Source organism: Cebidichthys violaceus, unplaced genomic scaffold (genome assembly GCF_023349555.1).
Source record: "Cebidichthys violaceus isolate CVI_PGR_0920_01 unplaced genomic scaffold, fCebVio1.0.p SCAF_17, whole genome shotgun sequence".
Classification (NCBI taxonomy): domain Eukaryota; kingdom Metazoa; phylum Chordata; class Actinopteri; order Perciformes; family Stichaeidae; genus Cebidichthys; species Cebidichthys violaceus.
In genome coordinates, this window is record NW_027176340.1 from 3,869,758 (window position 1) to 3,895,233 (window position 25,476).

At 42.0% G+C, this 25,476-nt stretch overlaps 1 protein-coding gene across 1 annotated transcript; it reads right to left on the bottom strand.

Annotated features, from left to right (window-relative positions):
• Positions 1-83: 83 nt before the first annotated feature.
• On the bottom strand, positions 84-24,364 carry LOC137873784 (ubiquitin-like modifier-activating enzyme 1). The gene is made up of 9 exons (XM_068712187.1): positions 24,113-24,364; positions 21,901-21,975; positions 20,557-20,758; positions 20,373-20,464; positions 18,429-18,521; positions 17,016-17,207; positions 3,555-3,656; positions 2,404-2,486; positions 84-1,011 (listed from the first exon to the last, which is right to left on the bottom strand). Exons 1-9 carry the CDS (start codon positions 24,359-24,361, stop codon positions 879-881), a joined length of 1,221 nt encoding a protein of 406 aa, XP_068568288.1. The 5' UTR covers positions 24,362-24,364; the 3' UTR covers positions 84-878.
• Positions 24,365-25,476: the final 1,112 nt, after the last annotated feature.

The following is a 25,476-nucleotide window of genomic DNA, read 5'->3' on the forward strand; positions in this document are numbered from 1 at the left end:
AAAATGGGAGGTTGGGTGCGGTGTGCTCATGGTGAAGTATGTTTGTGAAGGAACTGAAGTCTGTCAGTGAAGTACACACATCGAATGGTTCCTCAAAGACACATATTTATTGAATTATATGAATCACAATCAGCATCCTTCAAACACAGGCCCAAGTAAAATACAGCCAACTGGAAAAGCAGATGAGACCAGCTTCTCCACACTGACCAGCTCTGACCAGTGAGATTTAAACAAGACAGCTGTGTCCAGATGGCTAGAGCACCCCCGAAGCATCAAAGCGCTGTAGCTACTGTGTCAACGGCCTGTTCTGACTGCACTCCTTTAACATCGTGCTCAGTCTGACCTGAATTAAACCTTGAAACAAAGCCAGCCCCAGCATCCCCAGCATCCCCAGCAGCCCCAGCAGCCCCAGCATCTTCTAATCCATACGCCTTGGCAGGCATCTTCACAACCTCTTATGCCTGACCTCTCGAAAGACACATTTTACTTGTAAATGAGAACCAAATGTTGGCAATAACAGTAATGAAATTACGGTTTGCAAAGTTTATGCTTTTGTTGTTAAATTAAAAAAAGAGAAGTAGGATCATAATCTTCGTGCTTTGGGATTTCTCTCTTTCCATGATGATTAATGAAAAACAAATGATGAAAGTATGCCAGTGAAATAATATTTGTAATGATAATATTGGTGGAAGAAATAAGATAGATGCTGGAACAAATCATTCAGATATTAATCTTTGTAAACAACAGCTAAAGCAACAAAATGAGGATGTTTTTAACTGATATGATGTCACAGGAGTGTCAAGTTTGCGTTGTCACATTGAAACGGTTCCGTGCGAAGCATTTTCAGTGGAAACTGTGGAAACTTTGTTCTGGCGGCATCACAAGAGCATGTATCTGATAGGTGGGACTGTGATACAGTCCTCATCTTCAGTAAACGAGCAGCTGAACTCCAGCATCTTCTTGTGTGCAGGGATGTCTTGCTTGGCGAACATCCTCACCAAGTCAGAAACACTGTAAAAATACACAGTATATTTAAGCTTTCACTTGAGCATGAATGAAAAAAAAATTTAAATTCTAAAACATTATAATTATAACTAGTTTTAACACACATTTGCATTAATGTAGCTTTTACAAAAAGTGTCTAATCATCATCAACAAGGCCATAAATATTGGTGTCTTCAGTAAGGAGATTAGCTTTTTCTTATTATCGACAAATCCCATAAAAAGACCGAAAGCAATTAATTCATATCCTACTATCAAGTATTTATGTATCCAAAGCATTATAAAGCATAATCCTCTGTGAGATAGACCACCATAATTGTTGTCAGTCCCATATACACCATTCTGCTGCAAAACAAAGGGTGTATTAATTAGTGGCTGAAAATACTTTTTATGAAAGGTTTTCGAAGAAACTACAGTGCCCAGCTGTTTTAAGAAACTATTTAATTTGTTCTTAAAAATGAAACTAAACATTTTATGGAATGTTATGTTATGGAAGTCAGGAAAGTATTGAGAACAAAACTGGCTTTTGGTCTTTTCATGGGAAATTTTTGACAATAATAAAAACATGGAATAACAGCAACTATACAATTAAAGGATTTTGAATGGCCTCTGACTTTTTAAGTTCAGGCCCAACACAGGAAGCTCGGAGCAGGGCGACTGCACAGGAAGTGACTGCTGGAGAGGGTATTTGTCATGTGTGGCCTGCTGTCCACATGGCAAGAAACTCTGCTCCTTTCAGTCTGCAGCTCAACCTAACCTCAACAACAACACCAGCTCCAACTGAGACTTGAGCGTCATTGAACGAGACATGGACATGCACACAGTCCATTTCAAGACGGACACGAAGACATCGCAGCAAGAATCAAGCAAAGTACAATAACGGTCCAAAATGTCGACGTACACATCATAGCCTTTAAAACTTCTATTAAACCTGATTTATTGCAGTTTTCCCTCCTCCTCCTGGAATCGAAACATCCCTAAAGGGTGCCTATTCCGCTGTGATACAGTTCTCGACGTGGAGAGTTCACGGCACAAGGCGTCTGATTTCATTTCAAACACCCCGGGGCTCGTAATGTGCCGCAACACCGAACAGGCCCATGCAGCGTGGGCTTCTCACATGCAGCACAAAAAGGTTCGTACTAATTTTACTCTTAAACTCTTGTCCTCAACAAACAGAAGGGGAAACCCGATGAGGATCGGTCTCACTCGTCAGTGTTCGGTGATGCATGCGAGTGTGTCAACAGGCTCTCTGCTCACAGGCTCAGAGGAAACACCTCATCCTGCCATTAGCCTCTATAACAAACAAAGGGAGGCTGCTTGTTGTGATTGTTTGTGTGGCAGGGCCGTGTGCAATGTGTAGCAATGCATATGGAAAATCGTCTTTGTCTGAGCTAGGCATACCTCAGCATGAGCCTCTCTTCTTGCCCCTTGTATATGATAGCTGGTCCATAGTAGAGTTCACAGATGCTCAGGTTATATGTATCCTGCACAAAGAAATGATTCAATTGAATGCAGAGTACAATATAACAAACATAGCGATGTGTTAAAGTGGAAAAGAGGTCATTTCTACAAAGACAGCAGTCCGCAGTGCTTAAAGGTCTGATGATGACCTGTGACCTCAAACAATTTCATTAGTTCAGGAAGCTCTTCAGTGTCTCCACAAACATACTGGGGGGAAGCGACCAGTCAAAGGTTAAACGAAACCTGGAGCAAATATGATCACTTGCCAGTTTCTTTTCCCTTTGCCTCCTTAGGACAAACTGCAGCAGAATCAATAAATCAAACGTCTGTTCAGGGCAAGACGGTGCATGCATAAAAAAAAAAAAAACAAGCTAGGAGTCATGTGCTCAGGCATTTCTACTGCAAGTGGCCTATGTCATATAATAAAGACATACTGAATATGGAAGAGCAGTAGGAGGGTACTTACTCGTACTTTACTGGATATGCAGACTAGTATCCTGGTCCAATAGGGATATGAAGAGGATATGAGATCTTCTATAAATGTACATAAATGTCTTTTGAGGCCTCAAAGGAAAAGTTTTACATTTTGGGAAATTTATCCGTTTTCTTGCAGAGAGTTAGTTTACAGGACTGGTGGTAGAACTCTCATGTCCGTCTGCTAAATATGAAGCGCTGGCTAACTTAGCACAATAACTTGAAACAGGGGGAATCAGCTCACTAGTATGTGACATCTCAAAAACTAATGTGCAGAAATGAATCTGGTGTCAGATGAGCATTTATGAGTAGTACGCATATGAACTGAGGGAAAGGTTCCAAATGTTGTTCAGGCATCGGGAAAAAATTTAATGGTTCAAAAACAGCTTGACCTTCTTCCGGGACGGTAGAACAGAGTCCTGAAGTTGTGAATAGAAGGTGTAAAGTGGCCAATCATTTCAAACAAGGGCCATTGTGTGCACTGGAGGAAGGTGAACAGGTTTAGAGATAAAAAAAAAAAAAAACAACAAAAAAAACATGCACAAAATTTGCACTCAGTAGCACCGGGTGTGAGGAGAGTGTATGTTTCCTTGCTGAGAGGAATAAGGTGGCCGTACCTTGATATACTGGAGCAGATCTCTCAAGGTCATTTCCTGCTGACCGCAGCGTCTGCCCTCAACAAGGAAGTCATCCCACAGGGTGTATTTCTTTCCTGCGACCTGCCGATAGACACGTTACATACACCAACACACACACACACACACACACACACACACACACACACACACACACACACACACACACACACAGAGACACAAAGTTGACAGATGAAGTACTACTTGCTGTGAGGGGTGTGCAGAAAATGTTTGGGTCAATAGCAAGAGTCCTGCACACTGAGAACAATCAGCAGCTCTCAGAGAGGTGCAGCGTAGACCCCCAACAAGCCACGAAGAGGTCAAGAAGGGGCTTCCTCGCGTATGACGAAGTTACCCTCTTGCTTTTCTCGAGTTTCCATCTACAAGACTTCTCACAGTTTTACAATCGTCCTGCTCTAGGGGAAAAGACATGCAGCCATGTCGGTGTAGTTTGGGGCGGATGATGTTTGTGCAACTTGAGAGAAAAAAATGGAAGAATGCTGCTTATAAAACATCTGTGAGCACTGTTAGCTCTGGGCTGAGAAATAACAGCATAAGACACTTTGCCAGATTGCACTTCTAGTAGCTGAAGTTTGAGCTTTGAGGGGCCATTTTTATTCTAAACGTTCTGTAGTTCTTTGAGACACACTTGAAATCTGGCTGTTTAAACTAGGAATGATAGTCTGTCTATAAGAGCAGCTTTTATCTCCTGTCCTCTATTTCTGATAGATACGATGTGCTGACACATTATCATAAGCACAAAGTTTATCAATTTTTTTGATTTTTACCATTGTAAATAATAGGGCTGTGCATCGAACATTAATGGTATTTTTTGTACTGACCAAAATGTGTCACAAAGGCATCCAAACCAAGTTCTAAAAGCTGGCATCAAAAGGAAAATTGAAATACTTCTAGAAATATTGGGTTTCGTAGAAAAGCTGTTTTTCTCAAAGTGAGATTTTATAGACAAAGATTTATCAAAAAAAATTTGCAAAAACAGTAAGCGATAATGTAAATAATCGTTGTAGTTCTACATGTATGTATGACAAATGAGTGCACAGTTGCTAAGTGTTGTTTTACATTCAAGGATAACTCCGATTAAGACAAAAAGATGATTTTTTTTCAGTCAATAGCTGAAAGGAATTGGACACATCAAGACCATATGATGTGAGAAGCGTGATGAGAGTGTCTTGGGAGTCTAAACAAGGCATCCTGTCACCCTGCAGCACTGCTTTCACACCCCTCACATCTCATTAGCGCTTTTATTTTAAGGTAGACCAACTTCAACGCTGCTGTTTCTTTCGTCACTGGACAGATATCGGTTTTCACATACTCATACCCATACTCATCATAATCCACACGTGTAGGGTCTGAGGTGAAAACGTCACCTGACCCGAAATGAGTCAGGATTCTTCACGTGCAGAGAAATAAGTCAAAATGTGTCATGTAGTCAGACGAACCTGATGACACAGGCGCTGTCTGGCGAGAGGAGTTGTGAAGATCAAAACTTGGCTCAAGATGTGGATACCAAAACTCCGGCTAAACCTGGGTCCAATTATCTCTGCTCCAGCAGCCAAGGGGAACTTTTGGACTAGCCATCACAGCTCCCACCACTTATGGGGTTTGGGGTTATGGAGACACACTCGAGGCGAACTTCTCCTCAAGTCTGACAGGGTGTCTAGGTCCTTTGTCCAATTTTCAGACAAAGCACATTTTGTTTGAAAGATGCACTTCTTACCCCCCCGGTCGTGTTAGTTTCTGCTTTAGTTTATGCAGAGTGAATTATAACGCCAACCTCCAACTTTCTATGGCAAAACAGAACTTAAGCCTTTAAATGAAATGCACTTGTAGAACAAAAGACCATTATTGTTATACCTCTTTTGTTCAGTGAGTTTTTTACGAGTGCTTTTTTTTTGTGTAGATGTAGATTTTACACAACGCTAAGCAGGCATGCAGGCTATTTTTACTCTCTCCCCTCCCTTCCTCTTTCTCATATCTGTCGCACAACCCTGGAAGGAACCTGAAGCCAATCAACTACCCCATCAGTCCGCGTGTAGAGTGACGTCAGCTATTCAACACTATAGTAGGGGAGAACAACGCTGGAACCGTTCTGGCTGCTGGAAACAATTACAAATGGTTTCCCACAAGCACAGCTACAATTTCTTTTTGTTTTACGGAACCTCGGCACATAAAAAAAGTGAAATGGCCCAAATAAACAGTTATCTCTGGGGAAAGAGAAGGAATGTGAAGGAGAGAGTTATTGTTTCCCTCTTAAAACAACATTGAACCAACTTACCAGTGTGAAAAATAACACAAAATAAAAGCTTTATTGGAAGTTCAAACGCAATTATCTTTTCCTGTATAATATATATATATACACATCTTTATCCGCTGTTGTATTTTGAAAAAACAACCGTGCTCAAAGTGAACACTGCAGGTCATAAAAAAGACCAATCAAACGTAAAAGCTAAGTGAAGTGAGTGGAATAAAGCCACGGTGGAGTTCATCTAAGTTTATACTGCTTTGTTGTTGGAGGGTGGCCAAATCTCTCAAATGCTGTCCACATATTGTACTCTGTATTATAAATAGGAATTCAGACTTCCCCCCTAAAACATGACACAATTGGTCTTTCCAAAACAATACAGGAACACAATGACATTTCAAAACTTTAAACGCTTCTCACTTCACTATCTTGCCCGTCATAGTTTCACTGACAATCGTTGAAATGTAAATTCTCCTTAGCATGGTGGTCGTATCAACTTCAGTCACAATTTAGAAACAGCATTATTTTTCATTTACTGAAACAGCAACACAAATCATCTGGATGTTTAATACCGTGATATTTGACTTCACTCTTCTTCAGAGGATTTATATTTGTATTTTTTAAAACAAGACCAAATTCTTCCTAATATTCCATCAGTGTTTGTGGCTTCTGATATGTATATATATATAAGTTACCCTAATATCTGACATATTACAGCCCAAACTTCAGGCTACTTCCTCTTGTTGACAGGAAGCCTGTCAAGCTCTTCCTGACAAATCTGAATGTAAACAGAAACAGCTTCCAGGACAAAAATAATCTCATCATTAAAAAAGCCGCATATCAAATACACACACACATTCCTTCACTTTTCCATTTGTCTGGTTCTAAAGCTGTGAAACTGCGTATGAATAAAGATGACTTTAACACACAATAAATGACATGGCTGCTGTGTAAATACAGAGAGGAAATAAAAAAAAATGCTTCTGTTCTTTATCAGGTGAGATGCTATCAATAACAGAACCGTCTCATTTTGATCTATTTTGATAAGTTGGTTATAAAAAAATAACCCCAAATCCAATTCCATCTAGCCCAAAGAACCTAAAGTTCAATAAAGCCTGAACTTCAGCTTTACGGAGTCACATGATCAAAAGGTTGGAAGGTACTGGGCTTGATCACAAAGTGTTATTTCCAATGAGTCACAGTACAGCGTAAATCTCTGACAAGGCCCCAAAACAAAAGCCGACCCAGCCGACTCGCAGTCACAGTCCGGTCCAACGTATCAAAGGGTAATTAGGGAATTCAAATCAGCATCATTTTGTAGTTCAAATTAACGCTACAGCCTTCGTTAAATGGATTGTTTGTCATCGGGGTGTAGTTTTTTTGCCCAATTTTGAATTCACAATTCACGTTTTAGAATCAGTCGAGGGTATAAGCAGAACTAAACATTATAAGATTTGTGTTCTGGGCAAATTAAGAGACCTCACCGAGATATTTTACTAACGCAATAAAGAACCGATACACAATTAAGCCACTTATACTAACAAGGGCAAATGAACACACAAAAAAATAGACGCCTCTGAGATATACAGTATGTGGGGGCATGGGAATGTAGCGCAGCCAGAGGAAGTTCAGCCAAGTAAACCTGATAAGGAGGTAAAATGAATCCAAGTCGGCTTGCGATCCCCTTCAGGGAACACAATTATGCTGGTCATTTTGCACAGGTCACTGCATGCGGAGCGTTATCATAATGCGAGTTCTTAATCTTGCCCTTTAAGACAATGGAGCATTTTTGGAGACAGGAAGCTGGGATCAGCGGCCAAACCTTGATAAGTCCTCCTCCCTGCAGTCTGCCACAAGAAACAGGCACGCTCCTGCCTCGGCTTCATTAACTGGACAGAATCCCAACGGTGGAAATGTTTTTACAACCCGTTGTGGCTCGAGGCCTGTTCCTTCAAAGGCAACGCTTTTCCTTTGGAGGGCTTCAAAGTGAGGCTTTAGGAGAGAAATCGGTGTGGTCTTTTTATTTCATGTTTTCATCTTAAGCCCCTTTAGCTTCCCCTTTTTATAGACAATCTGGTTAATTTCACCAAGACATCGTATCCTTCTCATCCGAGCATCAAGTAACGGCGCATTTCCCTTCATATGAAGTGTTCGCTGAACATATGGCAGTGATGCTGCTGACTACTGTGTATGCTGTATATTGCAGTACAAGCAGGAATGCAGCTAGGTTATTTCAGATATACTGGGGGGAAAAAAGTGTAAAATGGTCAGTTGTTGTTTTTAACCTATAAAAACCTTTTTTAAACATGAGCTGGCCCTTTAACTTCTTTAAAATGTAAAATCATATATGTTATTGCTAAGTGTCATATGAGACAGCTTCAGTCATAGCAGCTTAGATTCTTAAACATTTCATAAAGTAAACAAGATTCTTTAAAGCTTAATCTAGGAAGTATCTTTCATGTTTCAAACAACCGCTGCATTGAGTGGAAATATAGGCGGGCCGTCGATTTCCTCTTCTCCCATCCAGTATCAATCCACCTTCCTTTACGTCACACCAACAGCACAGAGCCAATGGTGATGCGCAGTGATAGCGCCAATAATATCACAAACATCAATGGATGGAAGCTCACAGGTCACCAAAGTGCTTCTGGAAAATGACAGTATGTCTGTCTGAATGTGATTGTGTGTGTGTGTGTGTGTGTGTGTGTGTGTGTGTGTGTGTGTGTGTGTTCAGTAAGGAGAAACACACTACTGATACTGACCTATCACTGTGGATAAGCATGAAGTGTTGCACCATGTAGGTACTTTACTATGAGATGTTTCAACTGACAAAGCAGTCAAAATCTTAAATCCCATCAAATGAAAATCCAGTATGCAACTGAATAAAATGTTCTTTCTTCTAACTGAAACAGTAGAATTCCATTAAACTATGTTATAACTTACTATAAAGACCAGAGAGTTGATGCGCCACTCAATGTTGTCACCAAAGCCTCTTTCACAAATTGTTTCCATGAGATTACTGCGGTCCCTTTCACACACGCTGTCTACCCCTGAAACGCTCGGAGAAAAATGACCTGCATGTGGTCACGTGTGAACGGGAGCGGGGATCGACAATCGGGGGAAAATCTGTACCCTCAATTTCCCACCTTAGGACTTAATCAAATTTCAGGGAAAATACCGGTATGGCTGTGTTGTGAATGAAAGCAGAATCATTGCAGGGGATGAGCATTTAAAGGGTCACAGAGCAAACCAAGACTCACCAAATGACGCGTTTAAATCCACAACTTTTTACTCTGTAGCCCGCTCCTCATTTATGCCTGAAGCTAGACGCTCGAGGCTACTAGCATAATGCCCATGAATCTACTATAGTACGTGAAGCACTATTGGTGGTTGAGTTGCGTTGTAGGTAATGCAGGTTTTGACAAGGAAGAAGAATGTGGGGAATATAAAAGAAAATAACTTTGGCTCCGCTGCATTGGTTTTGATCCATCTCTGACATTGTTATAGGAGTGTAATGCTAAAATCGGTGGAGGAATCTTTCAATGTAACCTGCACCACCAAAGACCATTGTAACATCATGTGTGAATCCTGTTTTGTGGTAGATTTACCGTGATCACAAGTGATGATGAAGAGCAGTGTGTTTGTTTATGTTTTGCTGTATGACATTTTTAACAAAGGGACAACAGCACTCTCATGCAAAGCGAGCCTTTTGTCTGAACGGGGAGTGCCGTCCGCTACCTGGTCACCATTGATCGCCTCCCTTTTCGGACTGCGGTGAAGAAACAGATGGCTGAGACCTCCAACTGCTCCCACCAGCCCACTGCAATTATTTGTCTATAACACCCCAGAGAATTGACAGGATACCAGCCTTTTACACGCATCCCAAAGACATTGAAATACATCAAAACAATGCGTCAAACTAAAAAGCACACAATCTGTATTAAAGAAACTCTGTATTTACGATCGTAACCCGTATGTTTTTTGAAGGCTGACTATACTGGTGCAGCGTGAAGGAGGAGCCGCTTCTCAGGAGAGCGTCGAGTTTGACACACAGACTAAAAGCTGCTAGTTAGCTTTGAAAGGCTTCCATTGACGTGTAAAACGGCAAACAGAATCTCAATGCGATTGTCTTTCAAATGGGAAGATAAGAGCACTCTGCCTGACTGAAAATGACCTGGGGCAGAAAGGCTGAGTCAATAAAATGCTCCTCTTGCAAATGGTCCACTGACATGCTGGAACCTGCAGAGACACACAAATAGCAAAGTGTCTGATTGACAAAGACACAGTCATAAAGCAATGAATTATCATCAAAAGGCTTCAAAGGGATCTGACGATAGTCCCAACGCACAACCGCGGATTACGCATTATAATTTGTAATGCATGCAAGTTTCTCATTAAGTACTTCTTTTGTAAGCGGGTCGGGCGTATTTTAAGATGGAATGATGCACGGATAAAACAGATGTCTTGTCAATTGAAATATTGCGTAAATGGACTTCAATTGACGGCTATTTGATTATTATTCCATGCAAAAACAATTTTTTTTTGTATAAGAGTACCGTGTGACTTTTATGATTACTGCAGCACTTACTGTTTATCGGTATGTAGTATGGAATTTGGGACGCGCGTCACCAAATGTGTGTCATTCACAACAATCAATTCGCCGCTCTGAACACGAACTGTGATCAGTGTGTCCCCCGTTGCTACATCCCAGCTTGTACACATTGATTAAATGGTTTAGTAATCAGATGTCACACTCTTTGGTTACATGGTGTAATGCAGTAGTCAATTATGTAACCCTTCCATTGCCACCATTATTGATATCTGTGGGTCAGTCTGATGTCCAATTCTTGTTATCTGATGCTGGACACAAACAAATGAGACACATGAGACATTGTACACACTGCATTGAACACGTAATGCAGCCAATTAAAGCTGCATCTGTCCAGATCCAGGAGAGCAAACATTGTTTACTTTAAGGCATGAATTCCAGGTGTATCCTAATTTGAACTGTGCTTATTCACACTTTTGAAAAAGAGGGATGAATTCTAATGACTTTGTGATTTCCTCCAGTGGCACCAGCAGCTTGACTTTTATGGGGGGTTTTTGAGATTGGGTTGCCACAACATCTTACACAGCCATTCATTTCCCCCTCAGTGTGAATTGCAATCACTTATCAGTTGCATAAGCCCAATGGAAGGGCCTCTCTTGACTGCCGGGCATAAAGATGACTGAGCCTTCACTGCTTGAGTTACTCAGCTTTGGCAAACAGACTGTTGCCAAATGGTGCAACAGTCTGTGTCGTTCATTCCAAAGGAAATTGAGGCAAAACCATTCATTTGCCCATTAGGCATAACATTAGCAAAAAAAAAAAAAATCTATGACAAACACTCATTAGGAGCTGTTAATAACTCTTAAGCCCCAGTCTATGGGTGTACACAAACTGTTCCATTTCCTTTATGAGCACATTCATGTGGCTTGTAAGACCAGTAAAAAATAATCAGTTTATTTCTATTTCCATCACAGAACCTGAACATGTGTATGTTGTTAGTCAGTGCCCCATGTGCACTGCATAAAAGCAGAACATACAGTCTGCAGGCAGACCAGCAAGCAGACCGACTCTCCTGCAGGGCCTCACAAAGCAGACGACACAATTAGCCATATGTGACATTATCCTTGCATACAGTGATCCAAGCTGGGGGGTTTTGTGTGTATGTATGAGGTAACGGTTCCTGTGTGTGTTGGTAGAGAAAGGAAGGAGGGGGGGGGGGGGGGGAAGACATGACAGAATGCCTTTAGGATTCAGAGTTTATGTGTAAATTTGTAAACTCATGACATCAGGGACAGCCCAGAAACTTTAATTTAATGTCACTAATGAGAAACCTGCAGCCCATCTCCCGCTAGCATTGGTGCTTTAATGAGAGAGGAACGAAGCAGGAGGACAGAGACCACTAATAACGTCCACATGCTTCCACTAAGCCCAACAGGCCTGTAGAAAAAAACGGGTGAGAAACACGGCAAATACTGGGACTAACAATGGATGAGAGACATAAATTGGAAGATGGAAAGCCATATCACAAATATCTTAGACCCAACTGTAATGCTGTTCTGAATAGCGCATAGCTGAGGTATTTTTTCTTGCGCTATTTACACAGACATGATTAAAAACTGACGTTTAGAAAACGCCTCACAAAGTCAGCTTATGTTATCATTCCCTGCATGAAAAATAGACAAACCCACAGCAGAAGTTACGAAAACCTTGAAAAAGCTCGATTAAAATTAGCTTCAGGAATTTGTGAAGGTTGTAAAAATAATTCCTGAAGGTACTTTTGAGGTGAAAACATCCATTAAGTGTGGTACATGTGATCGTTTGCTCAGCTTTAGTCGCTGCTTTCCGCTCTCACATGGTACATCCAGTTTAAATTGATGACCTGTTTCTAATTTCGGTTGATTTCGCAGGCTGAAATGACAACTGTTGCTAGCAATTTGATCGGCTGTAGCGGGCTAGTTGATGAAGCTGACTTTAGCTTGAGTTGGTTGTATTCCATTTTGCATGGGCTCCTCTAGGAAGGGAAGAGGTCAGGGGCAACAGAGTAGGAATAGACTAACTGCCTTGCTCAAGGACACTTTAGAGAACTGAATATGGCCTCAGTAGTGACACAGAGGTTTGGATTCTAATTCAGCTGAAGGACAATCTGTCGAACCAAAAAGCCATCCTGTTATTGTGCTTCTCATTTAAGACTGGCCTGTGGCTTGTATGGCACGAGGAGATGGTTGAGGCTGATTTAAAAGAGCTGCTAACTAAATGCCTCTGTGTTTTTTTTTAATCTTCATTTGGCTAAATGGGGAGAATGCATGTTGAGTTTATGAGCCGTGCGACACATGCTACTAAATAAATGATCCTGATGGCGATCTTTAGGTGGACTTTTATCTAAATGTTCTCTAGATGACGTCTGTCTTTATCTGACGCTACATAAACGAAACACCCGGCGTACAGACGTGATATTGTTTTTGATGACACAAATGAGAAGGTAATGATCTGTGGGGAACTAAAAAGCAGCAGTGATGGAACAATGCAGCGTGACTTAAAAACAAAAGGCCAACCGCACAAAACAAAAAAAAACCCTGGAGAACAACAGAAGGCACAAGCTGTCTATGTTGATCACAGATTACTCATTATCCCGTGAGCACTATTCATGTCTAGGTCTTGAGTTACAAACTGCACAATGCAGGTCCATGCCGGAGCTCCCAGAGGAGCACTGAGGGCCTTGGATCATGTTCACCCTGTTTCTTTACTGGCACAGTCCGAGGAGGCCAACACAGATTTAACCACATGTGAGGAAGCCTAAATCTCCCCTTTGTTGTTCTCTTTCTCTCTTTAAGCCAATCCCTGTTATGTGTGTGACAGATGTGAGACCTTCAATTATACAAGTGCTCAAATCACAAATCAAGTAGCTGCAGGTTTTTGCCTTCTACTTGTAAAACAACATACAACCACCGTGGACACTCGACGCAAAAAGTGCAAAACATCCTCGTTTCTTTCTTCCTGACTTTTTTCGCTGAGCAAGTTGTGAATGAAAAAGGCATTAGACACAGAGAATGGAGCAGATGAATCCCTGCCTCCTCCTGGTGCTCTACAGACCATGCAGCAGGATCACATAAAATGCTCTCAGGGAAATCTGTTTTCAATACAGCGCGTCCTGTGAAGGCAGGAAATAGCCGTCATCTCTGCAGGCAATTAACAAAGAACCAGTGTGAGCGTCGACCTTTTGAGTGGCTTCCTTGAGATCAGGAGCCTCGACTCCAACGCCGCTAATTCAATTAGAGACCGAAAAGGGCAAGCCGGGGAAAAGAGGGCACCATGGGAGTGTGAAAGTGCACGAAGTTATGGCTAGGGTGTGGAGGATTTGTGCACAGACATGGAAGAGGGAGTATTTCCATGGCACACAACCAGCAGGCAGCATAGCAGACAAGTAAAGGCAGCATACATTGGTACAGAGAGTTGGACAAGCTGCTGGAGGGGTTGAGGATGGAGCTGTTTAATACCCAGCTGAAACACGTCCTCCTCCGTCCTGGCCTAGGGTGATGTTTCTCTTCACATGTTTTACTGAGGCTGCAGCTCAGTTACAACTGCAGGACTCATTAATCTTTGTTGTCCTTGAAGTAGCTTTTAGTGTCTTGTGAGGTTTTTGTCTCCTTGCAATAACAAGCACCGTCTGACCTTGTGTATGATCGTGCAGCTATAGCATCAGCTACACGTACCGTAATGTACAACAGAGAGTGCATTACAAAGCAGCATTAATTTCTCATTATCCCACAACAAGCAACACTGAACTTATTATAACATATTTCTGACCACCCAATGATTCAAATATGTACTCTCTTTTAAGGTTTATAACCACATCCACCTACCTCTTTGTATATAAAGCAACCTGTCACATTAAATCCAATCATTCCAGCAAGTTCAGCTTTAACTTAACTGTGGATGCCTTTGGACAGCAGTGTTTAATTCCAATGAGAATGTCTGTCACGCTGTATTTTGCAGTTAATTAATACGAGTTTCGGTAAATCTTCTCAACACACTAACAAATAAGGTGTCATTAATAGAGCACAGATATGTTAACTTAAAAACTTAAAAGCTTAAAAACTATGGCAGCAACAGCTGACCCGAGTAACACTTTTCATGTTTATATGATAATGTCTAATGCAGATTTTGCGCAAACATTTCTGGCCATTTTAGAGATATCCATCTCTGTGAACTCGCCAGACTTGCCACTCCTCCAGTGCAATGGCCTGCGCCTTGGCCTCCCAACTGACAAGCATAAACACAAGGAGGAAAACGATACCAAAGAATCGCAGTGTTGAGCAGACAAGGACAGCCTCCCGTTTGTTTACATATTTCTGCCTCCATAACAGCAGCGGGGGGGAGGCCAGGGGAACTTCCTATTTTGGGAAACAGCTGCTTTAAAGCAACGGTTTCTGTGAAAAGGGTTAGCACAGTGGGAGAATGAGCAGTGATCTATTTCAGTGCAAGAGTCTGTGAGTAAATCACATCTGTGGACAGAGTGGTACACAGCCACATCTAAAGCACCTTTCCCCAAAAGCCTTCAATCCCAGCAACCAACTCACAAACATGGCTTTTGCACTTTAGAGTTGTGATAACGCAGGTCACATTACAACGACCGCCACACATCTGACAATGCTGTGATGTGGTGGGTTTTTAAAACACACACACCACTTTGGGTGAACACCGGGTGGGCCACCAGTACTACCAGTAAGATGTGAGCGTTGTTACGTGATATTAATGAACTGAGACTGATCTCATGAGGGGAGAGGTCCAAGTCATTGCGGAAAAAAAAAAGTAAGCTGAGCTCTCGACGGTGCATGTCAGATCAGTGATATTCAACAGCTGCACGTCTGAGGTTGCTTCAAAGACCGACTAATAAAACCTCTAATCTTAGACAGATTAGAGAGATAAGAGAATATTAATAGCTATGTTGCCTTCGTTTCTGCTTCCCTCACTGTGGACTAATTTCTGCTATTTTGAATGATCTATGTTTCTATCCATAAGTCTTAAAATAAGGCACAAAAATGAAATGAAGGAGTTATGAGATAATGTAACGACAGTTTCTACATGACTTACTTTGGTATTTCAACACTGCAATTTTTTTTGTGACGTATTGGCCAACATATATATATATATATACACATAATGATATCTTTGACACACTGCATAGAAAAAGTCTGCGATACTTTAGTGGAAAAGTATCAGCGGACAAATTTCAACTAATAATGAAGACTAAAGACTAAAATGTTTTCTTTGGCAGACATAAGAGCATCTCCCACTCAGATGACTTTTGGCAGCCATCCATCTTTCTCCTCCCTCTCTCTGTGATCCAGTGTGTAACAGCACATGTGTGTTCCGCATTTAATTTGTCCTTAGCTTAAAGCTGATGCTGCAACACTGCAGGCCAAACTGAAAAGGCCTGGTGTCTGGAAAATCGAATGTCTGCCCATCCCTCTTTCTAAATGATTCGACACTTGAGTATATAACCTCAGGCTAGGATGATGTCAGGTACTCCGTCTGTGTGACTGCAATCATTCACTGAGTGCATCCAACGTTCCATGCTGCTTCAGCAATGCTGTGTGTCGGCCAGCAACATTTTTTTTTTTAGAAGTATGTGCAAACACTTTCACTGACCAAATTTAAAAAGACAACAACTGTGAGAACACCGGGGTCTTTGTAAGTTAGGAGGGGTGGCACGCCTGGAACTTCAGAACTGCACAGAAAGCCACAGCTGCCTCTGTCATCACAGCAGCCATCAATGCAGCTGTAGCATTTTTTTTTCCGCCTGTAACCAAAGCCGAAACCAGACCTACACTGTCTCAGAGCTCCCTGCCGCTGCACCCTCACGTAACAGAGGACACAGCTACCCCACTCGCTGACCCCCAATGACCCCTGTCTGTCAGAGGTTCAACGCTCGGAGTCAGAAAGCCGGCGAGGGCAGCTCCAATATCTGATTCCCTCCAGAGGGGAGATAGTCAGGGGGAAGCAGTCGTGCCTGTAAGGGGCCAGCAAAATGATTCGACTGGATATCCTCTCAGACTTGACCCTAAAATGTGACCCTAAGAGTTGCTCGGCTTTTGAATCTGGCTGGTAGCCATTTTGTGTTTGTGTTTCAAAGCTTGGCCAATACAGCATCGAGAACTTCGTATGACCTCGCAAACTGGGTCGAACCTAAAAACGCTGGGGTGGATTTGATCCTGAAAGGGCTCTAAGAATAAGCTCCTGTCACTTTTGCTTTGAGCTACAGACGCCTTAGATTCACTTAATGCGTGCAAACACAGAAGCAGACATGGGTGTGTTTAAGTCTTACCTGCACTGAAATTGACAGTCGACAGTGGTCTCTTACTCCGAGAGCACACATTCATGACTTAAGGACAATATTTACAAAGCAGTCAGTCGCATACAGGCACTGAGAAAGGCACTCTATACAGCCTGACAGACTCTCACTGTATGTACATTTAGAATTTAAGCCGGCCTACTTTGGGGATAAATCAGTTTGGTCCTTTGTAGATCTTTTTCCTCCCTTACTGGCCGGAGGGCATTAAGTCATTTAAACTCACCACAATCCACTGACTGTAACTAAAAATGTCTGTGGGTGTAAAGAGCCGTTACTCACTTCAAAGGTGTTGGTCTGGGTCGGTTGGCAAAACACAATGTGCGTGACTGGCAGGTACATATAGGCTGTGCGGTAGAGGCTGATCTTCCGGTGACCCTGCACCAGTTTATACAGCTCCAGGCACATCAGGCCGGCCACCGCGGCGGTGGTGGTAGCTATGGCCGGGATGATCCTTCCAGCTATGCGCTTACTCTGTGAAGGGGACAGGAGACAGTCAGACGTCTTGTAAAATCATATACAGCAAGGTAATTGCTATGTCAGATACATTTTGTGATATTTTTAACAATATTTTTACGATAATGGAAGGGTAGTTTAAAGCAGCAAAAAAAAATGAAATCACTCAAGTGAAGTGCAGGTACTTCAAAACTGTTCTACATGACTACAGTACTGGAGTGAATGTACGTACTTTGCACCACTGATCAGAGACAAACACTGTTCTTTTTTTACTGTATTGCTTTTATTTCACAGCTATAGATACTTTGAATTTCAAGGTTTTATATACAAAACAAATGGTCATCGTATAACATATGATGCATTGTTGTAGATTAAGCTACTAAACAAAGCAGTAAAAAAAAATAGCTTTACTTCAACCAGCTGAAAAATAAATGATGCATAAACAATATTCAATGCATCCTGTAATGTATAATATAACAATTACAGGGGACATTCTGCTGCATAACGAGTACTTTTGTGCTTATATTTATACTTTTTTTTTTACATTACATGTAAAGATTTTTGTTGTATGTAATGCATAACATTCCACTGCATTACACATTCATTTGGTTATCTAATATAGGCTTTTTTATGTCGCATATCAATACAGGAGCAATATCCTTATTATCATTATTATTATTATTATGATCTTGACACTGACAAATTGTCACAACCGTATGTATGTTTTGCAGTGTAGATATACAACAAACAGGGTAAAATGGTGAGTAAAAGTAAAGTTATTTCCAAACAAGATGCCACATGTGGAAATCTCTGTATGACTCCACACGGGTAACCCTCTATTGTCTCCCCTCACTCAGCAGTACCCACCCCCCCCCCCCCCCCCCATCCTCCACCTGTCTTGGCTGTGTGTGTGTGTGTGTGTGTGTGTGTCTGCAGCAGCGGCTGGTACAAGGCCCGGCTCAGGTGTCACCTCCCAGGCGACAGGTAAAGTGCCGTGATTAGTTTTGCTCCAGGAACAATAGGCGAGGAGGCTGTTTCTGTGGCTTTAGGGCAGGTGTGTGCAGCAGCGACTGAAAACACGACCCCAAGGGAGGGGGAGGTTGTTGTTTTTTTCCATGCCTTTTCTAATCTACGTATACCGCCTCTCACTTCGAGCTTCATCCGCCTTATTTACCTCTATATCTTTTAACCCTTCACAGAGATTTTTTTTCAAAGGATGCGCTCGGTGAAAATGCTGACCTGGTGCCGATCTGCTGCAGGGATGACGTAGTTCTCCGCCCTCAGGTTAGAAGCAGCAACGATGTAGTCCATGTGGAAGTTGCTGTCGTCGTCCTGTGCCAGGTGGGACGATAAACACGCAGAATGTGAGCCATTGGTATAACGCGCTCCAAAGCTCGATACACAAGAACAAAACATATCTCCGTGTTCATCCATGTCCACGCCAAGTGACATCCCCAGAGGTGTGGCGCTCAGTTTGGCTGCTTTGAAGGCTTTGTTGTTGTGTCACTTACGTCACTCTAATACATGACTCGGTCACCCCAACAGAATGCAGGGGGGGAAATCAGATTTCTGTTGTGATCGACATGGCCAGTGAGCTCATGCCTCTGCTTCTGCGGCTCTACAAAGACTAAGAAAGGGGACTGTCGCTCAGGGATGGCTTTAGGGGTTGTGAGGAAGCTCCTAGCTGGCAACCTGATGCATCTGAAACCCTCCTACACACATTCCGTCTACCCACAGCATGACCTGGGCACGAAGGGATGAAAATGAAGAGAAGGGGAAGCAAGGTAGTTTGGGGATCTCATTCTTATTCAAGATGACATTTGATATGTACCTGAATTACCTCATACACCTTCAAATCCTGCTTCTCCTGAGTCAATAAATGCTTTACCAGAAGCTCTCTTCAGGCTGAGAGTCATATTCCACAGCCTCTCTAAATTCCTCTAACCCTCACTTCTGCAGCTACAGCAACTGCACCCCGCCGTCTGGCCTTCTAATAGCTCTGTGTTGAGGCGTCGGGCCTGAAGTGAAGGTTTTGTCGCGGTGAAAAAACCTTCCGACTCCACACTCCCAACCTCCATGACGATAAAGAATAGGCTTGTATAGGAGGTGGGGATTTTAATTAGTCCACTCCTTTTCCAAGGTCTCCCGGGAAACCCAGGATCTCAATGGAGGGTTAATAGGTGAACAGGTAAATAGGACTGTTCAGATGCAGAGGACCATCCTCCCAGATCATTTCCTAGAAAAGAGGGACCTTTACACTTGGATCACACAGACCCTGCGAGATTTCAACCGAGCGCTAAACAGGGATTTAATGTCCAGACATTGAATGATTATTTGTCGAGAGGTGGTGTGAAAGAGTGTGAGGTGAGACTGTGACATCTACCTTCAGGGCTCAGGGCGCCACTTCAAAAGACACAGTCGACACGGTTGCGGACAGTAGCGTCCGCCAAGTATCACCAAATGTGTTCTAATGAGGCTCTCACACAGGCCCATAGGGACAGAGTGCAACACGTCATACTATGAAAACTACAACCACTGAAGGGGAAAACATTTGGCATCACAATATGCAATCAAGGGCTAAATTGCTAAACAAACAAAAAAAAGGCCTGTAGCTCGTTAAAATGATTTATTTTAGCATGTCAAAGGGTTAAATTTAGCATCCAGCTCTCTGTCATCTACCCTGCTGGTAGTGCAACCCACCACACAGCAGCTTTTAGGCATTTGTCTGTGTTTTGCTAGCAGATGAAAGTGACAAGGAGGCACCTTCATACAAATCAATAGGGAGTGATAAAGTGTCTTCCCCTGCAGTGTGGGCAGGACTTAATTGCGCTCTGTCTCTATGTAGATATGAATTTGTTCCACGTGATCTGGCTGAATGAAGTGTTCTTTTCATCTCGGATTTAAACTTCTGAGTATATATATATATATACTTATATACGATATACTATACTATATATACGAGTTATAACAGCGAACAAAGAGCACAAGCAAGCTCTGTTTCATGAATGTTTTGAGGAATAACACAGATTCGGGTCACCGAGGACCCAAAGAAGAGGAGGGGGGGAAGCATATTCTGAAAGCACCCACAGATTTGAGTGCAGCTCCCTGCTAACACTCAGCCGCCAATCTGTCTGCGGCTTCTGCAGAGCGTGCAGCAGAGGTGTCACTGCACTCATGCCCTACCTTCTCAAAGTCGGTGGGGAACATCTGCACGATTGAGCTTTTCAGAGACGATGAGGCCAACTTCCCTTTCAACTCCTCAAGTCGGGCTTTCTCTGGTAGAAGGACGCAGAGAGAGTTAAGAAATATATATTCTGGAGGAAAGTGAGGTAATAACAAAGAAATATCAGAGCTAAAAATCATTTACCGGCGTCATCTCTGTCCTCTTGTTTCTCCTCCTCCATCTCCTCGTCAGTGACATGAATCTTCACGGAGGACTTGGGAGTGAAAGACGGTACGTGGACGTTTTCTAAGGTTTCTCTGATAGAAGCGGTGTCTCTTGTCCCGCTGATTCCGAAGATCTGCCCGTACAGATTAGCTGCTGCCACAACATACTCCATATGGGTAGTCTAAAACACAGAAATACATTGTGAACTGCTATAAAACTGTCATGTTTTCACAGAAAACACTATGTCCATATAGAAAGTAAATAAAACACGACCATGTCATTGTGCATTTCTTTAAAACACAGTTTTGACTTTCTATAGAAAAGAAAAAGCTAAAATAAAATTGGTTATTTAAAGCTGACTCAGCAGACCTAACTGCAGGGTGAAACTGTAGAAGCGACATTGTGTAGAAGGTATATTAAGGTAGTGCATTAAGTCCAAATTACTTCCCTGAACAGAACAGGTAGCTGTAACATTAGGTCACTTTCTTTATCTCTCTTAACACACGTTCATTGTATCTTTACATTTTACTGATATTTTAGGTCTCTACAACACTTTATTTAATTCCCTGATAAGTAGATTTGCAGGTTGTGCAAATGCTGCATACTCAAACTCACAACGCATTAATAAAACCAGATAGCAATTATAGAATAGAAGCGCTTGTAATACAAAGAATGTCAAACAGAGAAAGTACTTTTTGATAAACGAAAAATGCAAATATAATAGATAACACATCCAAAACAAAACAGCTTTCTAGATAAATGGAAAATGGCACCGACGCTGGCATTTGCAGTTGCAGCATTGACTGTCAAACATGTCACACAGGTGGAGGGGCAAAAATAAATTGTGAAGGAGATAAAAGTCAGATGACAGGAGATGGAATAGAATGCTGACAGTGCAGAGACGGTGGAAAAGGGTGAGGTGAAACGACAGAGGGAGGGAAGCAAATCTTCTGCGTGAGACAATGAGATGTTGCAAATTGTCCATTTTTTTACAGCCTTCCAAGTTACATTATTTTAAGCTTAATATCAGCTTTACCTCTTTTGTAACTGAGAGAATGTAGAAATCAGCATGGCTATCAAGGACGTGAACGTGTGTGGAGAGCAGATTATTATCTGCACTTCATTGTCCATATGCAGGTTAAGTGGCGTTCACAGCTCAGATAAGAATCCAGTATATGGTCAGAGTGGGGAAGAGACACCATCAGCCCAGATAACGAAACAATGCGAGCGGTCATCACCATTTTTTCAGTCATTCCCGTCCACTGTTTCAGGGTGCATTTCATGATTACTACTGCAGGAGGAATTGGAGCAGACGCTACTCACACTGTTGGGGTCAAAGGTCAGTGGGCAAGGGCATCTCTTGGATCCAGCCCAGAAGGGTAGACCAGCAGCAGTCACCTGAAGGAAGAAAATCAGTTTATCACAATGATCAACGGCTGAAACTACTGCGTCTACACGCAGTATATTCTTTTCTTCGTCTCCCCATTAAAAAAGGGGATTATTATTATTATTCCAAAAGCTTTATCTTTGAGATGAATTGTTAGGTAGTGTACTTGCATCACAAGCAACATACCGTTTCAATGTATTACATGATAAAACATCACTTAGTCCTTCAGTTCTCTGACACAGCAGGAGGATTACAACCGTCCCCTAGAACAGCCAGACTAATATTGTTATCATGTCGTGTGTCGACAACACAATTTGTATGTCTGATAAAGGAACAAAGGAACGGAGAGCTTTGATGTTTCCAAATGGTCCATATGCTGGGAAAGAGAGAGTCTCCTTCTGGTGGTGCCAGTTTTCACCGCAGGGGAGCGTTCTATAGCAGCCAAAAGGCATCAGCAGCACAACCGGGATTCAGACGGCTTTGGGGCACCAACAATGATTGATCCTCGAAAAGGTTGACGCCACTCAGTTTTAGAATGTATATGGTGCATTTTTACAAAAGATTACAACCTCAAGGTCCAGTTCTTTTATTAATAAAGCATTGGTGAATTTGTAATTTAGAATTTTTGTATTATTATCTTTTATAAATAAAACTGATTTGACTTTTATTCATTATTATTTCATAGTTGATGATTTACTGTATTCTATAAAATGCAAAAAAAAAAAATACTGAAACACCTACTTTCATATAATTCCTTAAAGTGTATTAATTTAATAAATAAATAAACTGTACTTCTTTTGTCTAGCCAAATTTAAAAAAAAAAAAACTTTTTAATGGTCCAGAAAAAAAAAAAATCATCACTAACTTGAAGGACTATGATTAAACACTGCCTTCACTTAACTGATTGTCCATCAACTAGTTTCAGCCCTCTTCTTTGGTCTTTTACTGCAGTACTTTCACTAGCAGGCAAAGAGCTGCTCACTGTGAAGAATGGGACTGCATCAACAATATAAGGCCTTCAATCTTGGATGTCATTTGGGGTACAACCATATCTTATTCTGGACGGCCTCTCGCTCTATCTTTATCTCTTGTACGTAGACTTGAGCCTTGCATGGAAGATGCTGCCATAATGTCTTTGGTTCAAATCCAACCATTGTTCCTTGTGTAAAAGTTTAAACACACATGCAGGACCACGCTCACTTCTATATGGAGGTTCACACCCAACAAAGTAGCTGTTATACTGAATGTGTGGCCATCTATCATACTACCCATATTTGTCAGGTGGGTTTGTGAACGTTAGCCGTTTTATCATAGTTCCTCAGAACGTTTGCGGTCAAGAGTGACTTTCCAAGAAGACAATGAAACCATAACCCTCATACAGATTACGGCAACGAGAGCTAGGGAAGAAAAAAGAGAAGTAAAAAATGATAACCATAACTGCCAAAGAGTTTCTCTGTGGTGCGTTGAGATTATAAAGATAAACAAAAATGTTCGGATGTTTTCCGGATTGGTTCAAATTCTAATTGTAACACATGATGGTTCATTTTATCAGCATAAGCCATACTACTTAAAGTTGTGTTTTTCTCAAGGGAAATACAGGGAATGTAGTGCTCTACTATAAATATTACAGCAGACACGAATGGAAGAAAATCACACTTAGGAATTTCTATAACCCTGCAGGGACATCTTATGAGGCTATAAACAGCCAGTTGCTGGACTGGGACAGGGGTTAGTGAGGGTCTGTTTGGGTTACTGATCCGTGCCCCCCCCCCCCCCCCCCCCCCAGGTGTGACAGCAACATGTGACATCACTGTCTGCATGCTTCGCCAGATTACAAACCCTCAGAGCCGCTTAGAGATATTTATCAGCGATGGCTTTCGGTGGTTCGGGTTTCAGACAAGGCTCATAGTGGTCTCTGAGCCCCGGGGAATATGTTGCATTACACCATGAAGTGAAAACGTGAAAACTGAACAACTGATTGGCACTCCTTTTTTTTGCGCCAATGCCTCTTTGCAGTGTTCTATTGATTGGAATGCAAGGAACACGCTTACAAACACAACAGTGCCCCTCTGTGTCCATCAAAATAAATCACAGCTTTTTACGATACTTGGCTTTATGGAGTTATATTTTCCTCTGGTGTGATTTTACCGCTTCAGGAGGGAAACAGTGCAGAAGCTGGCGGATGTCGTTGTTATAGAGAGTCTCCCACTTGCAACGAGCCCAGCTCACGCAGTCTTCCCAGCTCGTTGGACGTTGTCCTCCAGCTTCCGTGACCTCCAGGCTGCTCCACAGACCCTCAAGAACCTCCAGGGCCTCAGCGTCTCCAAGGCCAAGAGTCCGCTCTACAAACCCTTCCTCTCTACAGGAAAGAGGGCAGCAATTCATTTTGATCAACATAAGTACATGCAGTATACAAAAGGTGATGATGTGGGAAAAGAAAAGACAAGTACTGTCTATATTTCTAAAAAAGCTTAGACTATCTATTTTACTGGCATGACTTGAACTGTGGGAAGAACATTTGACCTGGAAAGCGAAAAAAGTCCTCATGGAAAAACGTTTGGTTCTAGGAAGAATGACTCAACAGATCTTTGTTAAATTAGGGTGTAGTCTTGTTAGTGACTCTGAGGGGATTGCTTTGACGCTTGGCTGAGGATTAATAGGAAAGGAAGGAAGTGGTTAGTAAGTTTGTAGTGTGCTGGTCAGTGCAACTCCACACCACACGCTATTATCATGTGCCAGCTCACCGTACACATCCTTGCACTGCACGCGTGAACAAAAGGAATCTGCCTCCTATGCGTGCAGCCACACCTAAACAGTTCTAAACAAGAACATTTAGCGTCACAGTTCTGCATTGAGCTGCATGGGTTGGAGGTTAACGCAACAAAATGTGACTGTTCTTTTCCATAACCTCATTCAGGTCTTAAAATGTACTGGACTACAACATGTAGCTGACCTGCCACATGAAAATGTCCGTAAAGGTTTTCCATGACTGCGCTACAAAGAGGCCTCTGAAGAAAGGCATAATACATCTTCTTATTTTCTACAGTCATTAGAAATAAGAAGATATATTATGCGTTTCTCTAGGCCTCTAGTTTCTACATCAGTGTAAAGGTGAGAAATTGTAATGGCTGTGTGGACCATTTCTGTTCTAGTCACGATTTTAAGACACGGTTTAAAGACACGGGAAAGTCTACAAGTGCTCTACAATGAGGGGGGATTACATCAAATCTCACCATAACAAACAGAGAGAGACATCTCAAAACATGGCTGGATTAGGAAGGCTCCAAAGGCTCCGAACTGTCACTGACGTGCTGTTACATGATAATTAGGTAATGCTTTTTTTTTTTTTTTTTCAATCACTGGCGAAGACCTTTGACATGATGCAAAACTCTCTTCTGCATTAATCTAATCTCTTTTTCCATTCAGCAGATGTTTCAAAAACAGAAACCCTATAATTAGTGGATAAACTTTTTTGGAGAAGATAGCGTTAGAGCTGCTGTGGAGGACACATA

Bases quoted from the DNA above. Each gene is read 5' to 3' on its own strand.
- LOC137873784 (XM_068712187.1), bottom strand. From the start codon at position 24,361: ATGTTGATCAAAATGAATTGCTGCCCTCTTTCCTGTAGAGAGGAAGGG. The intron at 20,759-21,900 runs GTGAGTAGCGTC...TCTGTGTTTTAG, and splicing joins TGACCTTTGACCCCAACAGT to ACTACCCATATGGAGTATGT. The intron at 18,522-20,372 runs GTAGGGCATGAG...CACCTGGCACAG, and splicing joins TCCCCACCGACTTTGAGAAG to GACGACGACAGCAACTTCCA.